This window comes from Drosophila albomicans, chromosome 3 (assembly GCF_009650485.2).
Source record: "Drosophila albomicans strain 15112-1751.03 chromosome 3, ASM965048v2, whole genome shotgun sequence".
NCBI lineage: Eukaryota > Metazoa > Arthropoda > Insecta > Diptera > Drosophilidae > Drosophila > Drosophila albomicans.
Window position 1 is genome coordinate 10,376,808 of NC_047629.2, and position 16,051 is coordinate 10,392,858.

The 16,051-nt window shown below is 38.1% G+C and overlaps 1 protein-coding gene across 5 annotated transcripts in view; it reads right to left on the reverse strand.

Annotated features, from left to right (window-relative positions):
• LOC117568191 (uncharacterized protein DDB_G0283357) overlaps positions 1 to 16,051 on the reverse strand; it is a 57,216-nt gene that overhangs the window by 20,466 nt on the left and 20,699 nt on the right. Inside the window, exon 4 of one of the 5 annotated variants that reach the window (XM_052004654.1) lies at positions 658 to 742. The exons of 1 other annotated variant lie outside the window; for it this stretch is intronic. In XM_052004654.1, coding sequence (XP_051860614.1) covers positions 679 to 742 — 64 coding nt within the window. In that variant the 3' untranslated portion in view covers positions 658 to 678. Of the gene's footprint in view, positions 1 to 657; positions 743 to 7,203; positions 7,269 to 9,221; positions 9,337 to 10,721; positions 10,786 to 16,051 lie in introns of those variants that run through there. 3 more of the 5 variants (XM_052004656.1, XM_052004653.1, XM_052004655.1) reach the window with 3 other exon arrangements.

The window sequence follows — 16,051 nt, forward strand, 5'->3', positions numbered from 1 at the left end:
CAGCAACAGCAGCGTTTGGCTGCCAAGCATCCGGGTTGGCGATTACTTTTACATGTTGCCAATGCGACATCAGCAACAGCAGCAGCAGCTACCGCAGACGCAGTCAGCATACGAAAGAACCGCAGCCAATGTGGCGCGCACACACACACTCATACACACACACGTATTCAACATGAAACACACTTAAGTGGCAGCGTCATTAGGCTCCAAAGGCTGCTGCTGTTGCTGCTGGTCGCTGTCATGTTGCAAGCGGCAGTCGTAGCAGTATCTCTAGCTGTCGCTGCATCTGTATCTGTATCTGTAGCTATGTTTATATATATAAATTAAATTCTTAAATTGCTCGTTAGCTCATGATGAGGTTGGTTCATTCATTCATGCAGTTGTCGTCGTTTCTCTCTCTCTCGCTCTATGATGATGGGCAACAATAATAATAATCATGCCACCAAGCGTTGCGTTTGTTGCTGCTCTTGGCCATTATGTAGGTCATTTCAATTTGTTGTTGCTGTCGCTGTGTTGTCGCTGTCTTCGCTTCGCCTTTGCTTGTTTTTGTTTTTCTATTCGCTGAATCGCTCCACACAGTCTCTTGCTTCCCCTTTTTCAGTTTTCAGTTTTCAGATTTCACTTGGCTTCTCTATGCGCTTTTAATATCGCAGCGATGGCATCTTCAAGTGATTTAATTTAGCACCAAATGGATTTTCTGTGGCATGCACGCTTGTGCCACAAATTTCGCCCTCGCCCCCTTCTAGTAAAGAGATAATTTACTATTATTTAACAAGTTGAAAGAACAAAGCATGTGTCGCAGAAAGCGATTTCAACAGCTCGCTGAGAGATGTGGCTTAATATATGCTTTATGGTTGAGAAATACGGCAGCTGAACGAATCGACCAGGGTCATAAACTGACTTGACTGACTGCTTGCCTTCTTTTGTATGCAGTCGAGTGAGTGTACTCGTGAATCAGCAGTGAATCAACAGTATTTTTTGAGTACTTTATGGCTCCGTCAAAGGTGTCGATTGTCTTTATAAGCCAGAGAGATATATTCATATATCAAAGAGCTGACAAAAGGTAAACGAATTCTCAATGACTAATTCGTTGATGGTCTTTAGAATTCATTAGCTGAAAATGTTGCAAGCAAATAATGCGATTGTTAAGTGCTCTCAAAAACATAATGACATTCGTCTCTAGGTCAATCATTAACTTAGGCCTTTTACAAGTTAGTCTTACCTAAGTTTAGTTTTTTTTTTAAAGAATTTCACCATCAAGTTGTGTGACCCTCGTGTAATTATTAAATTTGTTATGTGCGTCATGATGTGAATTATGTTTATGACACCTGCTGAAATGTGGCATGGGATTTCTTCAAGTGAGCGCAACACACTTCAAAGGGAGACACAACGTGATGTTTGTCTGTCTGTCTGTCTGTCTGAGTGTGAAAGTGCCATATTTACAGACATTTATCAGTTGCGAGTCTTGCGAGAGTTAATGACAGGAAAACACAGTAAACAGCAGGAGATCAGGACAGCACTTGAAGAGTGTTGGGAAAATTAATTGCACGCAAAACTCAAACGCAAAAAGAAAATCGCCACACAAAGGAAAAGCTTTTGTTGCAAAGTTGATTTTGATATTTGCCATGTAATTGCAGCTAAATGCATTCGCTTTCAGTCCAAGTTGCAGTCTTGAGACTAGACTCAACTCAACTCGAGTCCAAGTCGTGCCCATTAACCCCATTTGTGGAGTTGAATTGAGAGAGTCGAGATCTTGAGGAGCTGCCACAGCAATTTGCGGTGCTTGGGCCTCGTTTATCTTTGTGCCAGCCACTTATGGGTCGCCTCTCAAGACGCTCTAGTCCTCTCTCTCACTCTCTTCTCTAGAGCTAGGCCGCCAATTAAAGAAAATAATTCAATTCAGAATCAGATTCAGTTATAGCAGCAACACTGCAACTGGCAACTGACGACAGACAGAGTCTACAAATTGAATTTGCAATAAGCCGAAGCGCCAGAAAATTGTAAAAAACGAACTGCAAAAGACCGAGAAAAAACTCAACACACAAAACCAATAACAGCGAACAATTCAAATTATGCAAAAACTTGGCTGGCAAGCGCAATTTACTGCGGAATTTTTGTTCGGCAAAAAAAAAGCGAAAACTCGCCTTGCAATTTGGCAACGGCACGACTTGAAGATACTCAGTAAAAGTGATGAAAGTTCAAAATAATGTAATTCATTATGTGTTTAAAATTATTAAATACTAAGTAATACGAATTTTGGTCTATAAGAAGCATCAGAACAATTTTAAGAACCATATTCTTATTAATAAGGAGAAAAATCGAAAACACTTAAATCTAGATAAAAACTTTACAGGAATTTCGATGGATTACAAAATTTTAAAACCTAAGTCTAATATTTTTGATATTATATTGCGAAATTGGCATTTTAAAAATTTGTTCTTAAAGTGGTCTTATTTTAAGAACACAATTCTTAAGACGAATGTTCTTGGTTTTACAAAATTGTATTTTTTCAGTGTAGCTGCGAACTAAAAATCGAATAAAGCTATTATATAGTCTGATTAATAGAGAAGTGCATGCAAGAAAACTTCAGTTTGTTTTTTGAGCAAGGATTGAAAATTTAAACCATCTTCTATACACCTGTTGTGTCACTTTTCTAGGGTATCTGCAGAATTCAGACGGCAGCCAAGACTTCGGGTTCAGCTTTAGCATGGAAGGTCACCCAAAATGGCCAATAAAATGAAATTCCAGCGCTTTGCCAATAAAAATGCAACCCATTTGAAATCGTTGACAAATCGAACGGTGCGTGGGGAGATCTTGGAGACACTTGAAAATCCACTTGCAGAAGCGGAGAAACGAAGGTGCTGGGGCATAAAGTTTGCAGCCGTCATTGTTCTAAAAGTGCTTTAGTAGTTTTGGGGGCGTGGCAGCGTGACGTCGCCACTAACTGCAAATGTTATGCGTAAAGCAAAAGCTAACAAAAAAAAAGCAGAAAAAAAGAAAAGAAAACTCGAATCGTTCGTCGACTTGGATTTCTTCTCGACGGTTTCCAATTCAGTTTATACTTATTTTTTTAATTTGTTTTAGCCAATTTGATGCGGCGGATTTGGCGTTTGTTTTTACGACACTTGAGTGCGGGGAGGTGGCAGCCAGAAAGGGAGAAGAGAACAAAAAAAAAAAAACAGTGGCGAGCCGGAGGAGGCGCTCTGCCATGTAACAGGACATTTGCGTTGGCATTTCCTCTCTCTCTCTCTCTTTCTTTTGCTGCCGGAAATTGCTGCCATCGATAGCCGCTCTGACCCGGCAACGCCCACGTTCCCACCTCCTCTTCCCCCGCCTTTTCCACCGGCTTCGCATCGCAGTGCAGACGACACTTTGGCAATTTATTTCGATTGCGATTTCTTCTTCGTCTCGGAACTTGCTACGGTTTTGTCCTTTTGCGCCTGTCCTGCGCCTGTTCGCTCCGCTCCGCTCCTGTGTCGCGATTTGCATAAGCGCCAGTCAGCCAGCCATGAAAATGACACAGCCCCCAACAGCCAAAAGAAAAAAATTGAGAGAAGGAGCAGACAAGCAGCAGCAGCAGAAAAAAAAGATTAAGACCAAATACAAATCAGTGCATAATTTTTCTATTAAACATTTTTCTACTGCCCAGCTTGTGGGTAGGTAGAAGCTGTCGATGTTGTTGTTGTTGTCGATGTTGCTGTTGTTGTTGTTGGTGTCCACCTGCGCCCACTTTACAGCTAGGTCACGTCGCAGATCCTGGCACAGGACACGTTTCATTTGCCGCCTCACTTTGCTCACTTTTTCAATCTGTGCGCGTTTTATTTTCAATTTCTGGCCTCGACTTTTGGGCGCATTAATTTGATGGCAAACGCTTAGGATTCGCCACCATCATCATCTCATCCCAGACTCGATAGAACGTTCCTCTTCTTCTTCTTTTTCGTTATCCCCCCTCCACATAGTTGCCATGTAGTTGCCACCAGCCCTGACAACCACGATGCCCTCCATATGCAAATTGGATTTTTGGTGCGCGAAAGTCGCGCCAAATGAAAAGCAAAAGCAAAAGCCGATTGAAATGAAATACACGATACAGAAATTAAATGAAATACGTGGGACAAATGTGAGCATATTGTTGTTTTTACTATTGTTGTATTTGCTGTGTCTGCTTTTTTGTTTCTCTCTCTCTCTCTCTCTCTCTCTTTAGCTCTGTATATGTCATACATATTCAATAACAACAAAATGCAAATTTGCAAATGTCTAAAATGGAAAGTGAAGGCGAAAACGGTAGACCAAAAAAAAACAAACACAGCAAAATATTCAATCGATGGGGGAAAGGGTTGTAAAAAGGGGGACTGACTGCATAACTTTTGCTTTCGAGAATCATCAGCATATAGTAAAATAGTTACCATATACAAGTCTACAGCACATACTTTTGGTATCCACTGTGTGAAGAGCATTTCAAATGACACCGCAAATCTCAAAACACAAATCTGGATTCGATTCTCTGACATGAAATGAAAGCGATGTCATCGTTCGCCCCGCAGGCAAATCGAAAGTGCTTAAAGTTAACAGGAAACACAAATTATTCAATTGCGAGGGGTCGAATACCTGATACCCTCTTTATAATAGAACTCGTAACTGATGCGTTCGCTTATTATTTGAACTCATAAAACAGAGAATCAATTTCCAACTGCGATGTTCTCCAGATCCAGATACACGATATCGGAATGTGATTTTACCGGTTCTGTTATGACGATCGCCTGATAAAGTATATCACTTAAATTTCACACATTAAGCATTAAGTCTTGAAAGTCAATTTCAAAACATAATAAGCTGAGGGAGAGATAAATGATACTTACATTTGCTGACTCTAAGAACAATATATTTTGTTTCACTTTCTGATAGAGTATGCAAATAGTTAGGTATGGAAAAACGCTAGATGTATAGAACAATTTCCATGAACAATTTCGTTATGCCGTGGTATATTTTAAATAAAGAATTCTCCCTAAGTTTACACTTTGTGAAGTAAATGGCTGACAATTTGGTATATTTCGAACTGTTTGGTATATTTTGAATGTAGTACATTAACGATATACCAAATATAGTCGTTGGTATATTTTGGTATACGAATAAGTTTTATCAAAAATGGATATCGGGATATCCCATTTATATTTTGGTATTTTCACAGTATATTTGTAGAAAATGGTTTTTATTAAAAATGTATACAGAGTATCTCACTTATATTTTGTATTTTTACAGTATATTTGTAGAATTTGGTGAAATGAAAAATGGGTAGCGGGTATCTCATTTATATTTAAGTATTTGTAAGGTATATTTATATAATATGGTTTTATTAAAAATATGCAGTGGGAATCTAATTTATATTTTACTCTTCTTATATTATTTTGATATTTTTGCAGTACTTTATCTTTCTTTTCTTTCTTGACTGCAATTTTTTTATTTGTTTTATATTTTTTAAATGGTAAGTTTAAAATATTCTAATGATTTTACTTTGTAAAATATAAAAAAAAAACATTTGTAAAAGATTTAAGTCTCATACGAAATAGTTAAGCTGTTTTGACTTTTGCAATTAAAAATTGTGCTAAAGTTCTCATAATTTAAATTGTAATTAAGTAAACCTCAAGATCTTAAGCACAAAAACAATTGAGTCCTCATATTAATTTTTGAAGTTTCATTTAAATATTGACTTGGCAACTTCAAGCGACACGAAATCAATTTCGAGGGCTACGAAATCGTTAGCGTAAACGACTTGCAACAACCGCCGCCACATTGCAGCATAATAATAACGGAACAAAGGCCGCATGGCAAAGAGCGGAGTGAGTGGAGGAGGGGAACAAGCGAACGAAACGTTCAGACAATAAATTCAAAATCAAATAAATTCAATAGCTCTGCACTTTTCAGAGCACTTCATCAGCAAAATTCATACATATTCATAAATCGGCACACAAAAGGAAATGGAAAGAAAAAGAAAAGCAGAAGCAGAGGTAAAACGAGCTCAAATGTGGCCAAAATGGATTTGGCCACGGCATGGAGTGTCGATGATATCGAATATCAAGTGCTTGGCCATAAACAACTTGACCTTGTGCACGTACCAAAAGTGAGCACTGTGGCTTAACCAGCCAGCCAACGCTCGAGTTGGAATTGGTATTGGAATCGAATCCAAGTCCAAGCCATGTCCAATGCTCATTCCCAATGCTCATCGATTACCAGTTCACGTTCACACGTTTCGACTTGGGTTCAGGCTTAGAAATGCTTTTCGTTCATGCTCATAAATGTGGCTAATTTTGCACAATGCACAATGGATTGTGACTATTGGCCATTGAGTATGGTCTCAAGTCTCCAGTCTCTCCGGTCTCTGGTTGGCTCAGTCTCTAGTCTCTGGTCCCCAGTTATTTTTGGTACCATCATCAGTACCAACAATTTAGTCATGGCACGTTGCTAAGCAGCATCAGCAGCAGAGAGCTGATTGAAATGCCTCTGTGGCTGACTTGGTTTCATTTTGTGCGACGCTGCAACGTTGGTGCTAAAAGAGAAGTCAAATTGTGGCCAAGTCGTGAGTCAGCTAAACTGTCTGCTCAACAGCCAGCTCTTTCTTAACCTGGCCAAAAAGGCTAAAAAAAAAAAAAAAAAAAAAAACGAAGACAAACTGAATCTAACTCGTTGTTGTAAGTGTTTTTAGCACGCAATTCAACCATTCAGACATTGGGCCATTTTGGGCCCATATTTCTCACTTATCGCGGCGAATGTCGAGTGTGAAAATTGCAATTAGTTTCTTTTATATTTCTTTTCGATTTTCCTCCTCTTTCGAATTTCGTCAAGAATTGGCTGGCTATCTGTAAATTGGTTTTAACGCTTCTGCCGCATCCCGACATCATTTCGTTTTTATTACATATAAATGCAGAGCTCACAAAAATACCCATTAAAAATGGACCTCAGACTCGGGAGGGGAACATCGCTCACATCATCATAAAATCACATCACATGAGTTTATTATGCTCCCAACAACAGCACCATTATTATTATTATTATTATATTATTTTTATAATTTGATATAGCTCAGATGTTGTTGCTGCGTTGCAGCTATTAAAATGCGTTTGGCAACGCAAATGGCTTTCATCACACTCAACAGCAAATGGCACACTCATAAATACCTGAGATTGGCATATGGCCCGAGATCATTTAATGTCAGTGCATTAATGTTAATGCCTAATTATAGACACACACACACACACGCACACTTCGAAACATACCTGAAACGAGAAAGAGAAAAAAATAAAGTTGAAATGATTTTAATTAAATTTCTATAATCATAATAATTTGCTGCTTAATGAATAATGTGGGAAATTATGTCGTACAATTCACTGAAATTCAACGATTTAACCGAATTATTTCGGTAATTTATGGTAATTACACATTGTTCTCTTATTAAATGATTTCTTGAATAAGTTCTGCGTGTTTTACGAGTTCATATATCATTACCAAATGGGAATTATTTTGAAAGTTGCTTGTTAAATTGTGTGTAGAGAACAAGACGCAGCGCAGTTCGCTTGGGTCTAGCATATTTCTGAAAATTGGATTTAACTTTTCTTATTTGTACACACTCTACCCATAGGATAAAAGGTTATTATAACCTTGTGCCAACAAAAAATATATGTCATATATTTTATCTATGCAAATGTAGCTTTTAGTTTTTGTTTTAGTATTTTTTTTTATATTATGATATTTGGTATATTGTAACGCCTTAGCATTGTTTTGCATTGGCTGAAAATGGATTTTTTCAATATAACAAATACCATAATATACAACAAAATACCAAAATAAACCGTAAGCTATACTGTAGCTTTCTGACTTGTTTGTTGGAACTTTGAGATCAATCAATTAAAAATTGTAATTAAATTTATATGATTCATCAACAAAAGATTTTAAATTATTTAAGAATGTAAAAAAAGCCATCATATTTCAAAATAAATTTTTTAAATTCTTAGTAAATTAGTAAAATAAAATCTAATTATATTTAAATTGTGAACATTTTTTCCCTTAACAAAATTAAGCTCTTGATTCTAACAAATCTGAAAATTTGATATCCCTGTATCTAAATGTAGAAATTACATTTCTGTTAAATCTTTAGGAATCTGTCATTTAAATATATTGCTAATATGAACAATTTAAATTAAAGACAAAAAATTAGTCACAGAAATGATTTCAACATAAATTTTAATAACTGAATTCATTAAAGTCTTAGAACATTAAAAAGTCAACTAAAATCAGATGGTATAATGTGATCTTCTCAACCGGAAGTAATAGCAGTTATTGCGATAGGCAACTTTAACTGTATTTTGTAACTTTTAAAGGCGTTCTTCTGCGCACTTTACTTATCGAAAGCTGTTGTCATCTTTCGACCGGATTCACCCTGTGCATTTATAACACATGGCTGGGCAATTACCAACGCCCCATTACTAAACTATGCCCACAATTCAAATTTTGCCATTTGCTGTTATATTCCTTTTGTTGTTGTTGTTTATGTTTGTTGCTGTTGTTGTTGTTACAGTTGTTGTTGTTGATGTTGCTAATGTGCAAACGAACTCAATTACGCAGATAAAATACAGTTCCAACCACCACACACAACAAAGAACAACAAAACACAAGTCATAAAAGTGCGCATAAAACGCAAAACTGATTGAGAGTTATATAGAGATAGCACATGAGACTGTGTGAGTGAGTTCCATGTGTGTGTGTGTGTGTGTGTGTGTTGTTAAGGGACATCACGCCACAGCCAACATTAAAGGAAATTGACGCGGAAACGAAGCGAATAAAAACTACCCAAGCCAGCAGAAGAAGACACGAGGTCCAGTCGAGCCTCGACAGCAACAAGCAACACACGCTGATAAGTAGTGAGTGAGTCAGAACGGGAGAGATATGGCATACACAGAGACAGCGAGAGTGTGAGCGAGATAGGCATACGTCCATTGCTTACTTCATTACGCATAATTTCCTGTGTCCCTTTTATTTCAGTACTTTTTTCTATCAGAATGACACACTGAAAGTGACTCGCCGCATTCTCGACTTCACTCTCCTCTCCATCTTTCATCTCTTCACTCGTCTCTGGGGTTGGCCTAGCGTTATACTTGTATATATGACCATTCGCTGTGCCTTATCGTTGCTATGGTTTTTAGCATTAAATGAGGAATGAGTACGAGACCGAAGAGTGTTATAGATGGTCAGGGCCATGAGATGCAGGTCCCGCCACAACATGAGGGTGTCCAAGCACATGGCACAATCTTATGCTCAGAGATTGACGGGGGTGGGGGGAAGGGGGATCTGTAAATTATATGCTGATTGCAGTTTGTCGATAAGCGTAACGAAAAATTATGAGGCGAGCCAATGCGGGTGATTCTCTTACTCATGGCAGCAGCAGGATGATGACGATGATGAGGCTAGAGCTAAAAGCCAAGGCTAAAGCCAGCTGCTGGCAATGAATTTTCTGGCTCTTTAGGGGAGGAGTCAGACGCAGCTGTGCGAGATTTGTAAAATGCAAAAAAAAAAACTAAAAAAGCTTAAAAACTAAAAACTGTTTACAGCACTGCGGTTCGCCTTGAGAGCGGAAGACGTTGAATGGCGGGTGCGAAAAACTCCACGCAAGTGTGCGTTTAATAGTCTTGCGGCTTGGGGTTGAGACTGGGATTTAGATTGGGGCTGAGCTGCACAACTATAGAGACTAGCGAGCTGCTTAACTTGTAAAGCACACACACACACACGCATACACATCCAGCGAGACAACAACAAACAACAAAGTGGAGCGTCGATGACGCTGAAGATGACGACGTTTAACTTGGCGAGATCTCTAAGAGAAAAAAAAAGAAGGAGAAAGTTTCTATGTGGCTGAAGCTGAGAGTGGTAAATGATGTTGTTGTTGTTGTTGCTGTTGCTGCTGTGTTTGGTTTTGGCTTTTCTTTGTTTCACTTCCACTTGTCTATTACTTTTGCTGTTGCTTCTTTTGTTTTTTAGCTGATTTTGCTATGCTCTTAGTTATTATAGCAAATTATTTGTTTTGACTTTAGTTTTGCCGTCAACGTCAACGTCAACTTAGCTGCTGTTGCTGTTGTTGCCGTTGTTGTTGCTGTTGTTGCTGGGCTGCTTCCCAGCTGCTTCAAATTACCGCCTTTTGTTTTATGCGGTTGCCGGGCGACGGTTGCCTCGTTTCTCATTTTGTTTTTTTTTTTTTTGGTCTACAATGAGCTCCCAACTTTTGCTTTTCGTTGTCGTTTGCCAGGCAACACACAGCTTCCATTAGTTAGCCGGGCTTATGAAAGTGCCACTTGGATTTTTGGATTTTAGCTCTGCACTCTTCGTGCACTCTCTAATTATAATCCATTGTGCGAACGCGAACCCTTTCTCGACATTTATAGTGAAGAGAGACCAACCAGAGAGTTAGAGGCCTGTGGGCTGTGGGTGAAGACTAACAAATTTGGCAGCAATTATTTGACACCCGGCTGCTGTTTATGACAGCAGCGTGACAGGATAAACCGTTCCCCAAAAAGTCCCGCCCACGAATAACAATAGCGTCAGCTGAAACAACGCATTCCAAAAATCCTTTATGACAATAAAAAGCGAGTCACTGAATATGCAGCAAACCGTGAACGATCTCGACTGCAAGACATGCTCTCTAGTTAGCGATTAAGAACAGCATTGTTTCGTCTGGCATACCCCGCAGTTGACTCTCATTTTGGAGCTAGGGTATCGAATATTGCGCATACGCCGCGTGGCGCGCTGAAAAGACAAATGTAAGCGGGTAACTGTAGCTGTAACTGTAACTGTCTCTGTTTATGTTGCTCTTTCAGTTTCAGTTGCTGTTTCTGATTCTCGCAATCTCTGCCAGAGTGTGTTCCCAGTGTGTGTGTGTGTGTGTGTGTGTGTGTGTGCACAGCTGTGCCATGTGTGTAGTGGTAATTATGAGCAATCTACACGTAAAATTTTATGAAAACACAAACAAAGAACAAGCTGAAAGGAATGAGGAACAACAAAATGAAGGCAATGGCAAACAGCAAGCAGAAGCAGAAGGAGTAGCAATAAATTTTGCATTTTATTTGCCCCCAGGATTAAGCAAAATGCGAGGAGCACGTGGCGTGCCAAGGATACGACAAGGATACCTCACATACACTTTCGAATTTGTTGTTAATGTTTTAATTAATTTGTAAAATAAACGCGCACCGCGCTTTACCATTTGTTTCTGGGCGAATTGCCAGCTTATCAAAGTTCCACAATAACACGAGTTCTCAGTCTTTTCCACACACAAAAAAGTGGCAAGTAGATTCGAGGTGGAGGCGGAGGCGGAGAAGGGGCAGATTAAACGATGTATCCCAAAAGTATCTGCAGTTGTATCTGTGTGCCAAACAGATTTGCAGACACCAGACAGCGTACAAATAAGCTCTTGCAACAAGCAGAGCAACAAAAACTCATTGCACTTTAAATTGAAATCAGTGCGCGATGAGGTCACATGCAGACTGTCCCCCTCTCTCCCCTTCCTCTGTTTCTGTGGCAACCACATACTATAGTCAACTCCCCCTCGATGTTGCCAGTTGCCAGTTGATTTTTTGACTCGTTTTGTGTTCCGTTTTGTCGCCGTTGTCGTTGTTGTTTTTTTCGCGCATTTTGCGGTTGACAGTTGACACAGTGCAGTGCCAAAAAGCCGAGAGCAGAGCTGAAGCTGGAGCTGGAGAGGATTCAACTGCGTCTCCAAAGCTCCACAGTTCCCATCAGCTCCAGACTGATGTAAATGGCATTGCCGCCAATTGGGGTTCTCTCTTTTCTTTTTTCTCTTCTTTTTGGGTAAATGTTACAGTGTTTAAGCTAAAATGTTGCCATTAAAATGCGCTTTTTGGGCTCGCTTCGTTTCGGGCTTTTGCTCATTACAATTGCGCATTTTATATTGGCAATTTGGTATTGCATTTAAATATTTAACAAACAAAATGCAACATATTTGTTGTTGGTCTCGCGCTAATTGAAGTCAAACCAGACACACACACACACAGAGCACTAAAACCGAAATCAACTCTAATGAAAATGTTTCATTTTGGCAACAAGACAATTGCAATTTCAACTATCAACTATCAACTTTCACCTACACATCTCCCTTGGTAGGCTTTCTAAATTTAAATTTGAATATAATTTTCGCCACCATCATTCTAAACAATTTGAAGCAATCGAACTTTGTTTTGTGTCGAGTTTTCAGCTCATTTCTCTCAAAACTAATCAAATCAAATTCAAATAATGCCCACCTACTAACCATAAACCAAAAGATTATTTAGATACAAATCAATGCAAACACAAAAAACTTTCACCCCATCATTTTTGTGGCAGCTTCGAGAGGAACAAAACTGGTTCGCCAATATTTTCTCATATTACCTCATGACAACACACAAAAATAGAGACTTTGGGACCGGAGACTATCGGAGCCGAAATTCATTTAAAATCCCGTAATCATTATAAAAGAGACTCCAAAAAAAAACTGATTAATGTGCATTAAAAATGCAATCTACGCATATTCAAACGAATGTATTTAACAACAAAAATCAAAGCAAATGACTATTAATTATTTTGTGTGGCTCCAGCAATTTGTTGTATTCAACACAACACAACAACACACAACAATAGCATTCAACTGTTGAACAGATTTCAGATTTGAGTTTCCTCTTCTTTCATTTGGCTTTTTGCCAGTATCAACAACAACAACAATAACTCGACAACTCAATTTCAGTTTCATATTAAAGTGAAATGCGTGTGTATTCAGTTCAACACCCACATTCAAATGAATCAAATGAATTAGTGGTCACAATTGTGCCACATTCAACCCGGCGAATGCGGGTCAAGTAGTTTGCCACAAAAATACAATAAACAGCAATTTATATTGCAAAATCTGACGCCGCATTTCATAACCATAAATCAAACAACAACTACAATTTTATCGACTAGTTGGTCGAGTATCGTCATATCAATCTCAATCTAACTTATATTTGCATTTTAGAGATCAACATCGCCTGACAACCCGATCAAGAATATTAATGCCTTACTTTTACTTTACACACACTTCGTGACAAAATTATAATCAAGCGAAATCATCCGGTTTTCACCTGACTTTGACGATTTGCAAGTTCAACGAAATCAGTTGATTTTTTTTCACTTAAAGTGCTCTCAATTTTATAGTATTTCTATACTGCCAATAGGGTGGAACGGTATTATAGGAAATGTATGTAACAGGCAGATAGACCCATGTCCGTCTGTCTGTCCGTCCGTCTGTATGAACATGTAGATCTCAGCGACTATAAGAGATAGAGACATAATTTTTTCAACAGGTCCTGTTATGTTTGATTGAAGCTTATGATTCCTAAAAAATTTATTTAAATAAGCACTTTTGTCTGACTAAAAACGCCTTCTGCAATCAGGTTTTAAATGCTTTGACTGGTATATGGTATATTGAGTACTATATTGATAAACCAAAAATAGCATTAGGTATATTTTAGTATTTTTGGTATATTAAATCAGTATGTCTTTGTGGTATATTACTAATTAAATATACCAAAAATACTAAAATATATTTTCGAAATATTGTCAATTTAACATAATATACCGAAAAATAAAAAAATATTTTGATATATGGGTCTTAGTTTTCTTAGTTGAATATATATTTTCTATCTATGGTATATTTACAATGTAGTAAAATACCGCTATATCAAAAATTGCATTCGGTATATTTTGGTATTTTGGTATATCAATTTGGTATATTTTAAGAATAACTGCACTATTTTGCTCTTTTTCAAAATGGTTAGCTTTGTATATAAAGCTTTCTCACTTTTTTTTTATTCACTTTAAAGTGCTTCCAATTTGATTTTGATATAAAAATTGATTACAATTTCTATAAATTTGTAGTATTTTATAAGCTGTTTCTAATCTCTGCAAAATCTAATGAACGTTTCATATATTTCATATGCTTTTGAGTGCATTCAAGTTTGCCGAAAAAGAAACTATAAATAATTACTTAAGTTAGAAGCCTTCAACAGGCTTGTTTAAATTAATTACTGCAAAAAGCTTGTGGCAAATATTGAATGCAGTTTCAAGTCAATTATTGTAAATATTTTATCCAATATTCGCATTGCCCCCTCCCCTCTGTTGGCCATGCCCCCAATGCTACTGCCAATGCCACACGCCCCGTTTTTGAGTTCAGTCGAATGCACAAATGCAAAGCCACAGCACAAAGCCAGCAACCAGCAACCAGTAAAAAAAAAAAGTGAGGGTAAACAGCAATAGCAAACGAGAAAAGAGTGGCAAGAAGAATGGCAACAAAACTGTTCAATGTACGTACAACAAACATCGAACAACAAACAGTCTCCAATGCTTAGCCATAACATAAATTATGGACTTTTGTTTAAAACCGCAGCCACAGCAGCAGCCACAGCAAACAGAAAAAATCGAAATAAAATCCGAAATGAAAATAAAAATAAATGAGAGAGTAGTAAGAGGACTGTTAAATCACAGCGAAGGAGAGACAGAGAGAGAGAAAGAGACAGAGAAGAGGAGTGGCAAGCAGAGCCTGCATATAAGCATATTGTTTATTTGCATTCGCATATTTATTTATTTATATGCTTATTTTCAAATGATGCTCATCTGCTCTTTGGGAATGAGTTGAGCTGAGTGCTGGGCAGGGTTCTATTGTATTTGTAAAAGAGCATAAAAAAAATGTAAAAAAAAAACAAAAATAAAAAAAAAACATAATAATAATAACAATAATAATTCTCATTTGTTTGCGAGCGGCTTTTGTGTGGAAATGTCTGATGCCTGAATTTAACAATGAGCCGGTTAGACTTGGGCTTTTGGCGTTTGGCTTTGTTCTGCTTTGGGCCCAAATGGCATTGAACTGTAATGGCCGAAGCCAAGAGCTAAATGCCGACTCCAAAAGAGAAAGAGGCTGCCAAGACTTCAACAAACAAACTCTGAAGCGTCGTCTGGGCGATAATTTTCTCAGCGCTCAAGGCCAGTGCCAAAGCAGTTAAGAAACTTATTAAAGCATTTTTGGCACAGTCGACAAACGTTAATTGCACGGTCACAATTAAGCCAAAAACAAACAAGTTTCTTAGCCGCAAACGCAAAGCACTGATAATGACATATTTCTCCAACGTTGAGGGTTTGGCTTGAATTAAGGTTTTAGGTTTGTGTGCCATTCAACCAAATAGTCAAGACAAAAAGACAGACAAGACAACCATGACAGCTAATGGCCAAAACAGAAATCCCAATGTAAATCGAATTCCAACTGGGGTGACAATTTAATAAACCTGAGATTGCCACTGCCAACAGTTTGTCAAGCGCAACTCGCAACTCGCAAACGAAACGAATCGAGTTGCCCTTTGCCCATTGCCTGCCCCCGGGCAATCCAATTCCCCACAATTTCCTTCCCCTTCTCAAGAGTGTGTGTGTCTCTTTCTCTCTCTCGCTATCTCTTGGATTTACTGGCAACTTGTTTTGGGTCGCCGTTTCTATTTGCTGCTGCATTTTGCCGGCTCATTGCAGCTTGGCCCGAATGCATTTTCTATACAAACAAACTTCAGCAGCAACAGCAACAACAGATACAACTACAACTACAACAAAAGGCTGCAGCCACCGCAGCAGACAACCACAATTTGGTTTCAGCTTAGTGCAGGCCAAGCACAGTGGGTTCGAGCTTATATAAAACGGGGAAGCATCTCTGCATGAATGACTATTCATGTGCTATAAAACTCTATATAAATGCATTCATAAATATGCATCAAGTATTGCAGAAAGCGTATAAAAATATTTTACGGAGCAGGAAAAGGTTGTAATGACATAAACTGAGAGGTTTTCTTTATCATTGGCAAATTAATACCTTATAAATGGATTAAACATTTGGTTCTTCGTGAAAAATTTGAATTTTGTTTCGCTTTATAAGGCAATCTCATGATATAATTTAAATATATGTATTCGCAGTAATCGGTACACAAAATATAGCTTTCAGTTTAATTTAGTA